The 16,489-nt window shown below is 40.0% G+C and overlaps 2 protein-coding genes across 2 annotated transcripts; one reads left to right on the top strand and one right to left on the bottom strand.

The window, feature by feature from the left end:
* Nucleotides 1-156: 156 nt before the first annotated feature.
* LOC131985480 (gastrula zinc finger protein XlCGF28.1-like) lies at nt 157-3,953 on the top strand. The gene is made up of 2 exons (XM_059350613.1): nt 157-877; nt 2,257-3,953. The coding sequence occupies exons 1-2, from the start codon at nt 685-687 to the stop codon at nt 3,528-3,530; spliced, it is 1,467 nt and encodes a 488-aa protein (XP_059206596.1). The 5' UTR covers nt 157-684; the 3' UTR covers nt 3,531-3,953.
* A 5,025-nt stretch (nt 3,954-8,978) lies between these two features.
* sh3bp5lb (SH3-binding domain protein 5-like, b) lies at nt 8,979-15,475 on the bottom strand. Its single transcript, XM_059350395.1, has 6 exons — nt 15,185-15,475; nt 13,668-13,727; nt 13,454-13,582; nt 12,157-12,318; nt 10,878-11,051; nt 8,979-9,608 (listed from the first exon to the last, which is right to left on the bottom strand). The coding sequence occupies exons 1-6, from the start codon at nt 15,473-15,475 to the stop codon at nt 8,979-8,981; spliced, it is 1,446 nt and encodes a 481-aa protein (XP_059206378.1).
* Nucleotides 15,476-16,489: the final 1,014 nt, after the last annotated feature.

Below are 16,489 nucleotides of genomic sequence, written 5' to 3'. Positions count from 1 at the left end.
TGGGATGTTGTCTAAATTGTACAAAGACAAAGAATATGATTTAATAGTATAATAGTATAGGTGAAAACTTGTGAAATTATATTGAACCTAAACTTTATTTCATTTAGTTGTGTTCTTGCCGGCGAAAGACAGACGTGGATCAGCTGAAAATGAAATATAAGAACATATTTCAAACAGGTAGGACTGAGGTGTAAGAAGCTCATGGCTGTAATTCATTTTATTCATAATTGACTGATTTAAGTAAATAATGGTTGTGTTATAATATGAAAAGGAAAGACAATGACATAGGAAAATACCACACGGTGGCAGCAATGCGACATAACTGATGGCAGCTGCCCTTAAACTGCTCAGAAGAAGAAGACGAAGAAGAACCGGATGTTGTTCTTTTACCAAAATGGCGTCTGAAGTCCGTAGACGCAGCGGAGTCTCTTTCTTTGTGTTAAGAAAGTGTGTGTTGTGCTCCATCGGAGCCTCTGTATGTCCAGATAAACCTGTCTGAATGGACCTTGTGCTGTTCACCTTTTCTTTCTGGATGTTTTACTTCTGACTCATCTCCCGGTAGAATACAAATACATTCATGTTAGCTGGTTAGCACCGCGGCGCTAGTCAGAAACAAACTGACTGTTTGGTGGAGAGCAAACTGTGTTTGTGTGGAGAAAAAGTTATTGTCACTGTGTAAAAAAAATGACCAAAGTCGAAACGGTGAGAGCGCTGGTGGAGCAGCGACTGACTGCGGCTGCTGAAGAGATATTTGGTCTGTTTGAAAGAACGATAGCAGAGTACGAGGAGCAACTTTGTCGTTCAAAAGAGAAGAACGAGCGACAACAGAAACTACTGGACGCTGTTTACAACCCTCAGCTTCAGTTACACAGAGCAGGTACACTACTTCAGTTACACAGAGTAAGTTAGTTACTTTACTTCAGTTACACAGAGCAGGTTAGTTACTTTACATCAGTTACACAGAGCAGGTTAGTTACTTTACATCAGTTACACAGAGCAGGTTAGTTACTTTACTTCAGTTACACAGAGCAGGTTAGTTACTTTACATCAGTTACACAGAGCAGGTTAGTTACTTTACATTAGTTACACAGAGCAGGTTAGTTACTTTACATCAGTTACACAGAGCAGGTTAGTTACTTTACTTCAGTTACACAGAGCAGGTTAGTTACTTTACTTCAGTTACACAGAGCAGGTTAGTTACTTCACTTCAGTTACACAGAGCAGGTTAGTTACTTTACTTCAGTTACACAGAGCAGGTTAGTTACTTTACTTCAGTTACACAGAGCAGGTTAGTTACTTTACTTCAGTTACACAGAGCAGGTTAGTTACTTTACATCAGTTACACAGAGCAGGTTAGTTACTTTACATCAGTTACACAGAGCAGGTTAGTTACTTTACTTCAGTTACACAGAGCAGGTTAGTTACTTTACATCAGTTACACAGAGCAGGTTAGTTACTTTACTTCAGTTACACAAAGCAGGTTAGTTACTTTACATCAGTTACACTGAGCAGGTTAGTTACTTTACTTCAGTTACACAGAGCAGGTTAGTTACTTTACTTCAGTTACACAGAGCAGGTTAGTTCCTTTACATCAGTTACACAGAGCAGGTTAGTTACTTTACTTCTGTTACACAGAGCAGGTTAGTTACTTTACTTCAGTTACACAGAGCAGGTTAGTTACTTTACATCAGTTACACAGAGCAGGTTAGTTAAATTTATAGTTTTATTTTCAAACAAGTAGACACATTATTTGTGTAGTTGATTTGTGGCAAATACTTTTTATGTGTCAGTGTCTTAATAGTGCATTGAGGATATCATTGACAGATTTAAAAAAAACTAAATAAATAATGTTCCAGTGGCCCACTCAGGTATGAATGTTGCTAATGGTGCTAATGACCAAAGCCGGATGGCATAAAATCAAATTTAAGTGCAAATTTGTTTAATTTGGGTTTACACCACTTTAGTAGCACAGTATCCGTGGTTATATGAGCCATGTACACCTCCAGATGATAGCATGAATCCAGACATTAAGGCATTTGATTTTCCTGGGACTTACACTTCTGGCAAACAGTGGTGGTTATTTTGGCCATGGCTGATGACAGAAAGAAATAATGTTGTTTGCATCTTCACCAGTGTTGAACATAAACACAAATTTGATCCTGCAGTCAACCTAACAGGCGTAAATCAAACAGAAATCAACACACAGACTGTTACACCCCTGGTTAGCATGAGTTTGTGTTTCTGTGTTTCCTGCAGACGTCCAGCAGCTGTTGGTGGTGAAAGAGGAGGTTCTCTCTGAGCAGCAGGAGTGGAGCTGCAGTCTGGACCAGGACCAGGAGGAGCCAGAGCCAGAGCCCCCACACATTAAAGAAGAACAGGAGGAACTCTGGAGCAGTCAGGAGGGAGAGCAGCTTCAAGGGCTCACATTCACTCCTGTCCCTGTGAAGAGTGAAGAAGATGAAGAGGAACCTCAGTCCTCACTGCTTCATCAAACACAAACTGAACAGATAGAAACAGAAATTAATGGCAAGGATTGTGGAAGATCAGAACCAACCTGGATCTCAGATCCAGAACCTGATACTGACGATGAGACTGGAGACTCTAATGAAGCTGAGTTTGACGTCAGTGATGATGATTGGAAGGACTCAAGTTTAGAACCACTAAAAAATGATGAAGTCCCTCTCAGTGATTCCAGATGTGGTGCTGGTGTGAAACCATTCCGCTGCTCTGAGTGTGGGAAAAGGTTTGGCACCATCGGACATCTGAAGAGGCACATGAGAATGCACACAGGAGAAAAACTTTTCAATTGTTCAGTTTGTGATAAAAGATTGTTGTGCATGGCAGATCTTAAAATACACATGAGATCTCATACAGGAGAGAAACCATTCAGCTGCTCTGTTTGTAAGAAGTCTTTTGCACAGAGTGGAAGTTTACAGACACACATGAGAATCCACACAGGAATGAGACCTTTCATCTGCTCTGTTTGTGAGAAATCTTTTACACAGAGAGCACATTTACAGTTACACATGGCACATCACACAGGAGAGAAACCATTCAGCTGCTCCGTCTGTGAGAAATCTTTTGCACTGAGGGGACTTTTACAGAGACACATGAGAATCCACACAGGGGAGAAACCTTTCACCTGCTCAGTTTGTGAAAAATGTTTTTCACGGAAGGATGATCTGAAGAGTCATATGATAACTCATACAGGAGAAAAACCATTCAATTGCTCAGTGTGTGGTAAACGGATATTGAAAAAGTCAAATCTGAAGAGACACATGATAACGCACACAGGAGAGAAACCATTCAGCTGCTCATTTTGTAGTAAAGCTTTCACACAAGCAGGAAGTCTGGCACAACATTTGAGCAACCACACAGGAGACAAACGATTCAGCTGCAGTGTTTGTGACAGAAGATTCACCTGGTACACCAGTCTCAAAAACCATCGGCGTGTCTGTCCTCAGTCCTCACAGCTTCATCAAACACGGACTGAACCAATGGAAACAGAAGCTGGTGGAGAGGACTGTTGAGGACCAGGACCAGACAGGAACTCAGATCCAGATCAACATTTACAACCTGATACTGATGACAAGACTAAAAACTTTTCTGAACCTGAGACTGATAACAGTGATGATAATTGAACCTCAGTCAAGTTTAATCTCAATCTTGATCTTTCAGTGTTCCCATGATCTTGGAAAAGTCATGGAATGACTTGTAGAATTCTTATTTTTTGTTTGTTTGTTTTGGAGAAGTGATTAATGAAATAATCTTCTGTGGATGACTTTCCACCTAATGTAACATAATAATACTTGTTTGTAGCTGTAGAAGTAATGTAGCACTAATATACTTTGTTTTCTCCCCGTGGTCCGATTTGCATTAACAACTGCAAATGTTGAATGATTTTTCTGTTTCAGGCATATTAATGCATGAGTGTGCATGTGTACAGTAACGTCGCGTGCCCCCCCCCCCCCCGAAAAGAAAGGGCTCTATTAAAAAAAAAAAAAAGCCACGGTGTAGTTCATACATAGTTCAATACATTGATCTTATCAGGCTTGTTTCCCGTCATGCTTGAAAGTCAGTGCCTGTCTAGATTTAGTACTTGTAAAGACTAAATAAATAAATGAAGGAAATGTTTTGACTATGCCTATAGTTTGAAGTGCTTTAGGTGAATATGAACATAACCAAATGGACATACTTAAGTAAAGTACAAGTACCTCAAAATTGTACTTAAGTACAGTACTTGAGTAAATGCCTAAAATAATTGAAATCCAGAATTGTTAAGAGATGGAACTGATAAGCAAACAAAGGACGTTTGACGCTCGGTTAGCAGTCAGTTTATTACTAAAGAACCACTCCACCCGAAATCTTCAATTATTTTTTACCAGCAACAATGTCTGTTTTACCTTAAAAATATCCCACAGCTGGTGGGCACCAAGATGTTTAATGTGTAGAATATAATCCACATTTTTATGTTTACAAATTATCTTCAAATGCAAAATATCAAATTCACTCTCGTTGTCAAGAGCTAATGCAGTTTTCCCACTTGGGGCACTTGACAGTGAGTGACAGTGGGTGGGGCTATCCCCGCATAAAGGTGCAATTAAAACACCATTTCAAAATGATTTCATTCATCCACTGACCTTAAACTTAATCCAGAATTATATTCTGTTAATACCATTAAAACTACAAATAGTTCTGCTGCCAGCAGGCCTTAAGTCTCCTCTCTTCTCCACCAACATGGAACTGGTTCTGTTCTTGTTTGAGCAGCTTTTTAGACCAAAAACACATTTCTTTAGAACACGAAAAATCATCAGTGAAAAGTCACATGAAAGTTTTTGAGTTTTTATTAATTATTTGTCAAATGGAAATGTCCAACCTCATGAATTAACTTATATACCCAATAATGAAAGTGTTGTTGGTATCCTATAAATAACCCAATACCCCTTCTATGACTTTACAATAAAGCCTTTTAATAATCAAGTTACATACATCTAAATGTGCATGTTGAATAAAGTACATACATATAAGTTGCACCACTTTTATACATGTCTTATTCTCGGAAGTTCACTCAACAGTTAATACATTTTTTCTACAGGAGAGTTGTAAACCAGGCTTTAGAATGAAGTCCTCAAATATAATGTAACAAAGAAATCAAGTGCAAATGTGCAGGAAATCACAGCACAGCTTTTCAAAACCAAGTATAGAAACAACACTGTATGGATCATTGCCTCTGCATGCTCTACATAATGGACATGAGAGAAAGACACAATACAAATGTTTTTTCTTTTTTTGAATTAGAACAAATATGATGTTGCTAAAACAAAGTATGTTACTAAGAATGTATTAGTACAAATGTAATTAAATTAGAATTTAAATCATACATGAGTTCCCCATTATGACAGGCTGATAATAGACTCTAGTTAAAAGTCAAACTCGAACTTCAAAACACCAAATACCATATGACATGGTGTACAGAAGTAATTCATACACAAACAAAAATGTAAAAACTTGTGGCTTAACAGGAAGTTATGTGATGGAACAACTTCAGAAATGAAAGTCATATCAATCTTCAATAACAAACACTGAACTCTTTAAGAATTTCCTAAGTAGACAAGGACTAACCTGAGGGCAATAGAGCATAGAGCTTAAATCCACTGTAAACTTTTAAGAAAGACTATTAGCTCTCTCCAATTGAAGAACATTAATATTAGTTTCACTTAATCACTCCGTTAAATCATTTTATATTCAAATTCAATGTAACCATAGCATCCATCTCTTGGATGTATTAAGTAGGATCATTATGGAAAACCAAACCATTCTAGGGTTCACAGACACTTAAACACAATCAATCACCATCTTATCAAACATTTGGCTATTTCCCTAGGCATAACCTCAGATATTAAGATATGGCCATCTGTGCAATACCAATTATAAGAGATAGCTAAAAATACCTATAATAACCAGAAATGTAGGCCTCTAGTTTTCTGGTGAAATACGCGATTTGCATTGGTTTTGGAAACACGCCTCATATAAAGTCTCTAGAAGTGTATAATTCAACTTGTTCCATGGTCTCAAACATAACAGCAAAAAAATCATAATATTGAATCACAATATGTCAGTATAAGTTTGTCTGGAGGCTGATGGATCTCAGTGGTGAACTGACATTTCAAAGGTACACTTGTGGTAAATTATGACCGCCCACACAGCTCACTATAATTAATATTGTCTTTACCGACAGCTTGACACATGCATACCACTGTTTTTTTCTGCCAAAACACACTGCTGTCATGAAACTAGCAAAATATTTTTTCATACAAATATCTCGCATTAAGATTATTAGTTACATTCTCATCTAAGCAGCTTTAGAGTATCAGAACTTTACATGAGTATTACATTTTGGAAAACTTCTGGGGGACTTATGTCCATGACATTTGGAAGACAAATGTTGTAATTCTGGCTCCACTATAGTTCTATGAAGGTTCCACAGTATATGGTACTTTGAGGCAAAGCAGATTAATTTTCATTTCTTTTCTAAAAGGCATGAAAGCTGGTATCAAACTGTCCCCGCACCTAAAACAATAATATGTATCAACATACTAAAATGGACCCATTTTAGGCAATTTTAAGTCTTTTAAAATTTGACCATTTTTGACCAAAATTGACATGCTATTGTATGACTTTTTTTTTTTTGAGGGGTAATTTTTGGACAGCCCAAAATATGGTGTGTTCTTTCATTTCTGGCCATATTATGCTTTATAGCAGGGGTGTCAAACTCTGGCCCGCGGGCCAAATTTGGCCCGCAGTTTAATTTTATTTGGCCCGCGAGGCAATACCAAATTATTATATTATTATTGTACTATAAAAGCTGACCCGCCGGTATTATACGGCTCATTTACAGCTAATATTACAAATCCCACAATGCCCTGCTCTTGTTTTGGCGCGTCAATCAGGACAGGACCCAGAAACGCGCTCCTCTGTGACAGTCGTCATAGCAACCTCAAGCTAGAGCTGTCTCCAAGCTACCCCTTCCCAAAAATGGCGAAAAGAAAGGCAGAATTTATTAACCTGTTGTAAAAGTTTATTTTGATATTTAAATCACAAGGATGCAAATAGAAAAGAGGCATACGATTTTTATTTAATTTTTATTTAATAAATGAATGACATTGATGTGTTTTTTATTTGAAATTTGATTTTGCATGTCTGCACTATTTAGTTATATATTGTATGTTTATAAGCGTTGCTGGTTCCATATTTAATGTTAAAGCAAAACATGTTTGGTATATATTAAAAGGTTTATTTGTTCAATGTTGGCCTGCGATTTTATTCAAGTTTTAAATTTTGGCCCATTGTGTATTTGAGTTTGACACCCCTGCTTTATAGTATTGATAGGCTCTGACATTACTAGTTCTTTTTTATGGTACATTTTTAAGTTTTGGTGTAATTCATTATCACACTGCAGCATCTCCTCTGTTCTGTTTTGGGACTGAGCTCCACATCTACACACAGAGCAAGAAGCAGAGAGGCCGTGATGGAGACAGTGAAGTGAAGATAAGTCAAACATTACTTGATGACAACAGTGCTCATTACAAATACAACAAAACCTTTGTGAGTAAAAGTCATTTTACAGTTTCTACAAGCAACAAGTGTGTTTACTAGGTGGGTTCAGAGTCATTAGGTTCTGTGAGTGTATGGTGGCAACAATACAGCCATGCGTTAACATTAAACAGAAATATACTCTGACGAGCAAATATTCTTTTCTTTAACTCCAACTGAACAAGTTTAATTTGTAGTGGAGTAATATTTAACTGTATTGATTATTTAGACTTTGTGTCAAGTAACAGAGTTATGAACTCTGTCCAACACTGGTACTGAAGCACAAAACCAAATCAATCAAGAGCAACAATAAAGCTGTGTGTATATTTTAAGGCCGAACAACAACCGTTAAAATTCACTTTGTGTCAACTTCTGCTGATGGTTAATAACCCTCCATCAAACTGCACTTAGTTAATGATCTAATCAGCTACTGTAATATTTACATATCAGTAAAGCTGAGGCCACGTCACTTTATAAGGCAATGGAAAAGCAGTATTTGACCATATTATGATAAATAGAAATACTTTGATAGGAGATAAGGTGTGTACCTTTTTATACCACTATCAAGATGATGCTAATACTGAGATTCGGTGACATCACTAAAATGCAGTCTGACAGATTAAGACACATGATCAAACAGACTGGAATCAAATGGCCGGCGGGTCATTAAACACCAGATATATTCATTGAATACTAGCGTGTGTTTGCATTGTTTCTAGTGGTGTCAACAATAATCGATTTGGCGATGCATCGCAATGCGGAGCATGCACGATTCAGCATCGATGCGGCAAAGTGCCATAATCGATTTTTTTATGGCAGGAGGAGGCATTTCTCTTTCCTTACTTTAAGATGAACTCAGGCAGGAGATTCATTTTGCCATCTTTTCAAAATATAGCCAATAAAATCTACTGTTATTAGGCCTATCTGACTGCTTGTATTGCCTCATGACTGACGAAAAATGTCCCTTGTTGTGTGCAGTATAATTGTGATGCATCGCAATGCATCGTAGAATCGAATTGAATCGAATTGTGAGGGAAGTGCCAATGCACAGCTCTAATTGTTTCTACACTCAGGGATTTTCTTTCTGCCAGCTGTTTCATGCACTTTCATTCGTGTCTTCGTGTGTGTAGCAACAGACTGGGTGAGAGTGTGCGGGGGTGTCAGTGCTCTCTGCAGGACTGCTCTGTCTCTTCATTGCTGTCATGTAGTGATTCCTCAGTGTGTCAGATGTACCTGCTGACCCTGCCTGCTGTTCCTAGCTGCAGTGTGTGTCAGCCTCTCTGATTCCTGCCAGCTTGTCAGTCAGAGTGCTGTCTCTCTCCTCTCATAAGCCTGCCATGATCCTTCCTCCTCATCACTCACCAGCTTCCTCCTCCTGCTGACTATCATAGACTAACACTTCTGTGGTGCTGCTTGATGAAGCTCTCCTGCTTCTCTTTAGTAACTGCTGCCTTCTCCTGGTGGGCCCTCTTCTGCTGGGGGCCCTCGGTCACCACCTCCTTGCTGACTGGCCTCTCGTTAGCTTTCCTGCCACGTTCCCACTCCTGACCCAGCACGCTCCCAGTGTCGCTCAGGTCCCCCAGGTGCTCCACCGAGTCACACTTTTCCAGGTCGGAGGCGATGGTCTGCAGGCTGATGACTGACATGCAGTCTGAGCCGGCCTGCTCCACCTCCAGCTGGTCCCTCTGGCCCCAGCCGCTCTCTCTGTGCCTCTCCACCCACAGCCGTGTTTTCTCACTGTCCACCCAGTTGCTCTCTATTCCACCGACTCCCGCACAGCTGCTCCTGAGGCTACTCCCGATATTAATCCCAACGGTGGCCCTGACCTCAGCCTCGGCCCCTACTGGGGAGCTCCGCCCCCCGCAGACTGCAGGACACCCCCTACTGGCCCTGATTCGTCCCCTCTGTGCGTGGATCTGCTCGCTGATCTGCTCCAGGTTCCGCAGGGCCACGGAGTAACGGGTTTTTACTTTGGCCACCCGCTCCTCCAGCTGTACTACTCTAGACTTATGTTCCTGAAAAAAAAAGTTCACAGCAAGTTAGAAAAGCTCACAGTGACACATTCAAATTTCTCTCCACAGCATTTCTAATAATTATGGTTTGGTTTGAGTAATCAAATTAAGTACACACAACTTGAAAAAAAAAATTTTTCAGAAAAATTCATAAAGTCAAAGCATTATCATCAGTCACGACTTTATCCCAACTGCTACTCCTAACCATGATCCACGATCAGGAGCAGGTTGGTGTAAGGAAACACTAGCAGCCAGGAAGTTAACGAATAGCAGCTGTGACACAAATTGCATCAATTTGACTGATGATGTCACAGGCCTCCACAGAACTACCACAGCAAACTATACATCAGCACATAACAACATTAAATCTCTCCAAAAATCACTGATCTACTCTGTTAGGCATCTCCCTCAGGGTATGAAAATTCTTAAGAAAAAAATAGGATGTTCCTAAGATTGTTCTTAAATGCTATTTCACCATTTTTTTTCTTAAGAACTGTCGTATGTCTTAGGAACTTCTTATTTTTTTCACTTAGGACGTTCTTAGATTTTTAACTTCAGATCATTTGCGTGATTCATAGTGATTAATTAAGTGGTATCAAATACAAGAACTGCCCCCGTGATTTACTAAGAGAACATTGTAATATAATCTAGGAATAGGTCAACATGTCACACAGACTGAAAGGACATTTCAATTATATATCAACTGCCAAAACAAGCTTTATGTGATACATTCACAAAAAAAATTAAATAAATCAAATAAATTTCATACAAATTTGTTCAAGTAAATACATATTTTCAGTGTAGCTGTTTTAAGACTGGTGATGGTTTCTCTTAAAGTTGTGAAGAAATATGAGAAGGAATCTAAGAACTTTTTTTTCGAGAATCTCATTTGTTCTCAAGTTCTATCTTAGGAAAATACTTAGAAGAAAGTTAAGAAAAAACTCAAAACAAGAAAATAATTTCTTCATGAATACCAAATCTTCTTCAATTTTGGCTTAAGAACCAAGTTAAGAAAAAAGTGGCACTTAAGAAGCATTTTTTTCTTAAGAATGCTTTGTGAATCCAGCCCCATATCTCTGTGTGTATGTTTGGTAATTCACATACATGACAACACACACACACACAAACACTGCAGCTAAAACTAGCCACAGGTAAAGTACATCAGCCCAAAAGCCGCTAAATCATGTGGAGTATCATGAGATTGATCATGGTCAGAAAAGTCTATTTGTGATATTGTAAAAACAGAAAAAAAGGTTAACTGCTGGTACACACCTCCAGAATGTGATTGAATTGAGCCTTGAGTTCAAAGTAAGGTTTGGATTTGAGGATGACCTTCTTTAGGGCTTTCTGGAGGGTCTGGACTCGAGCCTCGGCTTCCTGGCAGAGCTGTGTGACGTGCTGGTGCTCCCGCTCACTGCGGAGGCGCTCCTCCTCTGCCTCGTTCACCTGAGCAGCACAGGAAGTAAAGCATCCCCCACCACCACTCTCAGTATTAACATAACGATGGCTCTGTTCTATTCAAGTGTCCCACAGCATGCACGCACACACACACACACACACACACACACACGTTCAGATGCTGTCTAAATAAAACAGAAGCCCCTTTCATAGTGCCATCCCGTAAATGTCCCGCTATATTGATTAGATTAGATTAGATTCAACTTTATTGTCATTGCACATGTCACAAGTACAAAGCAACGAAATGCAGATAGCATCTAACCAGAAGTGCATTAAGCAGTAATTGTGAATCATATTGCAATATATACAGGAATGAATTGTATAAAAATGCAGTATATATATATATATGTATAGATTATATAATAAATAAGATTAATAAATGCAGATTTAACTGTACATTAGTGCAAGTAGATATATATATATATATATATATATATATATATATATATATATATATATATATATTGCCGGAAAGATCTGTGCCGGCTTTTCACCATCGGGCGCTCACAGTGATCCTGCGGAGGCGTGATATTCTGCCCTTTCATAGTGCAGTCCGGCATCACGAAACGAGGTGGAAGGAGACGATCGTAAGAGCAGCAGCAGTGCTGCAGAGTAGCACAGTGCTAACAGGCTACAGGCTAAAGAATGTAAGTGCTGCAGCAGCATGTGTTGGACAGACACTGAGTGCACAGTTAGTGATACCGGTTTGTTTACGATTAGCGGTGGACACCACATGTACCGTTAGCATGCGGCTTTGTTTACAATTTGCAGCGGGCGCTGTGCAAAGTTAGGATCTGGGCTTGCTTCAGTTGGTCAGGTTCTGCATTACTTTTATTCTAATGAAACTTAAGTTCTGGTTTCACTTCTTACTCTACCCTTGAGGTTTTCACCTGTATCTCTAGTGAACAAGAAGAAGTGTCCATGCCAACTGGAATCAAGTCACCACCTTTTGAAATTGATGGTTAAACGAGTTGGAAAATACATTCTTGTCTTGAAGGTAAACTTGAAGCTAATGTTCTCACAGGTTGCACTAATTTTGGCCTGAGTAGAATACATACAATGTGTTGGGTCAGGGAGAAGTCTGGCTGTGTACCTTAGCAGTGGCATGGTTCAGCATCTCCTGCCAGGTTGGGTCCATGGTGTTCCTGTCAGCCAGAAGACCCTGTTCTGCCACATAAACCATCTCTCTGGCAGCAGTGTGCATGGACACGGCCCTCTCATATCTCAGAGCTGCCTTCTGGGTCTCCTGCTGTGCCTGGGGGAACAGACAGAGGCAGCTTAAAACAACACTCTAAGCAATCACAATAATTACTGCAAAAAAAAAAAGATTAAAACGGTGCAAACAGAGTAGAAATATTTCTTTCAGTATCAGGCTGCGACCCAGAACTACTATCCAAACCAGTGCGTAAATATCGAGGGTGCAACCGGGATCCAGGCATCGTCAGGGGCCCATGAAGGAAGAAAAAAAGCAGCAACCAGAATTGCCACGGGTCTGTTTAGTGTAGGAATAGCTCGGGGCCTGTTGTAAAGGAAATGCTGATGGCTGCTATGGAACACAACCACCAAGCACCGGCATCAACACAGACTCAGATATGAGGAGCAGCACTGCAAACACAACGGAAGTCAGATAGCCAAGGGCCACAAGATCATATGACACTACGTTTTGATTTGATGAAAAATGCAATGAAGAGAGAGGAGAGTCCGAAATTTGACAGTATACACTTTTGTTTTTATCAGCATCATGCAATTGTTGATGTGAATGATTCTTTTTATTTATTAATTTATCTGAGGTGCATTTTAACCCCTGATGGTGCCAATAGCAGTTCTCTGTAGTGGCTGTGCGTGTGTGTGTGTGTGTGTGTGTGTGTGTGTGTTTAGGGCAGGGTGGGGCACCAGGGCCTATCACCATGATGTTACCTACTATCCAAACTGTACATTTTATTGACTTAAAGAATCTTTGCCCTATTAAGGGTTAAGCAGTAACAATTAGCCGTACCTTAGCAATAGTAAAATGCTGCTAACATAATCAATATCAATAATAACAATCTAATAATATATTTAGAATATATAAAACAATCTGAGTGGGGCCATTCTGCATAACGAGTACTTTTACTTTTGATACTTTAAGTACATTTTGATGCCGATACTTTTGTACTTTTACTCAAGTAAGTTCTGAACAATGTACTTTTACTGTAGTGGAGTAATTCTGCAGTGTATTATAAGTACTTTTACTTAAATAAGGGATTTGAATACTTCTTCCACCACTGGCTCTCTGCTTAGACACAAACCAAACATGAGAACCTTCATAAATGGAGGATCTATTGCATCACTGTTTAGACTGAGTGTATCCATGCACATTCACTGTGGAGTCCTGCAGCTACAACACACACCTCTTTGGCGAGTCTGCGCGCTTCATAGTAGGGCCTTGCTTTCTCAATGCAGGCACCGAGCTGGGAGCCCTGAGCGTTCAGCTTCCTGGCAGAATCCGTAAGGATCCTCCTGTAGCTGGACCTGGCGTCCTGAGGGGAGCACACACGACCACAGATCGCATGTCACCATCAGTGAGCTGTGGCGTGACTGTCATTCATTGTGAGAGCTACTCACATCCAGCTGCAGCTCCAGCTTGTTGATCTCATCGCTGGCCTGGTTGAGCTGCTCCAGCTCCTCCTGGAGACACAGAGGGGAGATGATCGGTATTAAAAGCAGATTAGGAACAGGAATGCTGGAGAGAAGCTGGGAAAGCACTGATCAAGTGTCAGTGGGTGACTCAGGGCCGGCTTGAGGCATAGAGCGCCATCTGCTGGAGGGGCGCCGCCAGTCACCATCGAGGGAGAAAAAAACAAAACAATAATAATTTTCGATGCCCATTGTCGCCCTACCTTCGTGTTCTGTCTTGAACATGAAGAGTCTTCCCCCCGACTCTGGAACAAACTCCCTCAGTACATCAGCTCTCTAACAACACTGTCAACCTTCAAGTCACATCTCAAAACGCACCTGTTTAGACATGCCTACCCCTAATATATTCATAATTTAAAATTACAATTTTTTCTCTGTACTGTTTTAGTGTTGTTCATTATTACTGTCATTGTTGTTTATTGTTCTAATTTGTAATTGTTTTATTGTTGTTTATTATTACTGCCATTGCTGTTTTAGTATTATTATTGTTTTGTTTTTAATTGTTTATTGTAAGGTGACCTTGAGAGTCCTGAAAGGCACCTATGAATAAAATGCATTATTATAATAATAATAATAATAATTATTATTATTATTATTATTATTAATATAATAAATATTGAAAAAATAAAGAAACAGATAAACAATGACATTTTGTCACTCGTGGTGCTGAGTCACGTGACGTGTGGTCATTGCCTTGCCCCCCTTTAGACAGTCAGACCGCTGTCACAGAGGTCAGGTCACGTCAAGCGACAGACACGTTATGTTTTGATATTTTATTTTTTCTTGCAAGATGAAACAGCCGTCAAATCTCTCCGGTGCGCAGTATCGGAAGAGAAGAAAAGAGGAGGAGGAGAAGTCCCAATTTTTTTTTAAATGCCGTTTTGTGTGAAGACGTTTCATTTGTATTAGCTTGCTAGCTAGGTTGAAATAAAGCAACGCTAGCTTAACACAGTAACGCACATTTTTCGTGCAGTTTGCACTTTTATTGTCTCTCTTGTCTCTAACTTTGTTAGCGGTCTCCAGCTGAGCTTCTTTGCAAATTTATTTGTAAGTTAATAATTATATAAACAGACAGTTATTATATTATATAGCCTGGTTGGCACAGAGTTCCCCCCTCCGTGAAACAGCAAGCGGAGCTGTTCAACACAAAGGTGCTGAAGTGTGGTGGGTGGATCTCGCCGAGGGCACCAAATGGGCTAGAGCCGGCCCTGCAGGGTGACTATAGCAGCCCAGCGGTGCTGGCAGCACGGGGCTGGCCGTGCCTGGTACTGGTCTGGGAAGGAGCCTGGTGCCGAGTGACGTCATATCGCTTAGTAAATACCTTATACATATTTATATAAAACCATATTAACCTATTTGTGTAAAACCACATATCAGGTCTATTCGGCTTCGTCGGTTATAATAAGAATAAGAATAATAATAATAATAATAATAATAATAATTACAATAATAATAATATATTTGTAACATTCCTGAATTCGTGGGTCCAATTCCTCCTCGTGCTTGCCGGCGTCTCCTTCCCCTCGGATGGTGATCTGGTCCTCCGGTTCATCTCCACACTGCGCCTCCTCCTCCTCCTCCTCCTCCGCGGTGCCTCCGTCCTCTCCTCTCCGCCTCAGCATCCCGGTGCTGCCCTCTGCTCCCGTCGCCTCTTCCCCCGGGGTCTCCTCGCGCTCACCGGCCGCTGCAGGGAGCCTCGCGCCGCTGGCAATTTCACGCGACGTGTGGTGCTCCATGTGCGGCCTGCGGTCCGGCCGGCTGTCCTGCTAGATATCTAGATATTATACTGCGGTAGCCTCCCGACACACAACGGTGTGTCACGAGAACATTGCTATAGAAAAACTATTTTTTTGCTTTAAGTGTTAAAGTGTCACGCTGTGCCTGCAACACAAACAAGACTACGTAGCCAACACGTCGCCAGGCTGTTTCAAAATAAAACACTTTGCAGTAGTCTTCCTGCTCTAACTCACGTTTGTCTTCAAAGCAAATTCGTGATTTTTGTTGCAGTCTTGGCATTTTCTGTGCGTATTAAGACGTGGAATTATGTGTGTTCATGGCTGGTCCAAGCCCCCCACCCTCCACAAATAGACTTAATCAATCAATCAATCAATCAATCAATCAATTTTGTTTGTCATATGAAATCGAACAAGACACCTCTCCGGGGAAACACAATCCCACCAGCTGCTTCATCATGTGCATTTTGAGTTAACAGTTAAGGGGTTTAATGAGTTTCATATTGATCAATACTACCAATACTCAGTGGTGGAAGAAGTATTCAGATCCTTTACTTCAGTAAAAGTACTAATGCCACACTGTGAAATTACTCCACTACAAGTAGGTAAAAGTCTTTTGTCATTCAAAACTTACTGAAGTAAAAGTACAAAAGTATCTGCATCAAAATGTAGTTAACTACTTAGTGTCAAAAGTAAAAGTACACGCTGTGCTGCATGTCACCGCTTAGATTGTTTTATAGGCTATTCCAAATATATTATCAGATTTGTTTTGATGCATGTATATAAACATATAAACAGTGTTTTTATTTAGTAGACAGGGCTCATTTTAACAACTTAATATACTGGTATGCGGTTTAATTTAAATGTATCATGTTTTATGTTAAATCTCGACCTGAAAAGTAACTAAAGCTGTCAGCTAAATGTAGTGGAGTAAAAAGTGCAGTACTTACCTCAAAATGTATTGAAGTAGAAGTATAGAGTCACATAAAATGGAAATACTCAAGTTAAGTACACATA

This window comes from Centropristis striata, chromosome 14, assembly GCF_030273125.1.
Source record: "Centropristis striata isolate RG_2023a ecotype Rhode Island chromosome 14, C.striata_1.0, whole genome shotgun sequence".
NCBI lineage: Eukaryota > Metazoa > Chordata > Actinopteri > Perciformes > Serranidae > Centropristis > Centropristis striata.
This window is presented reverse-complemented; position numbering and strand designations above follow the sequence as displayed.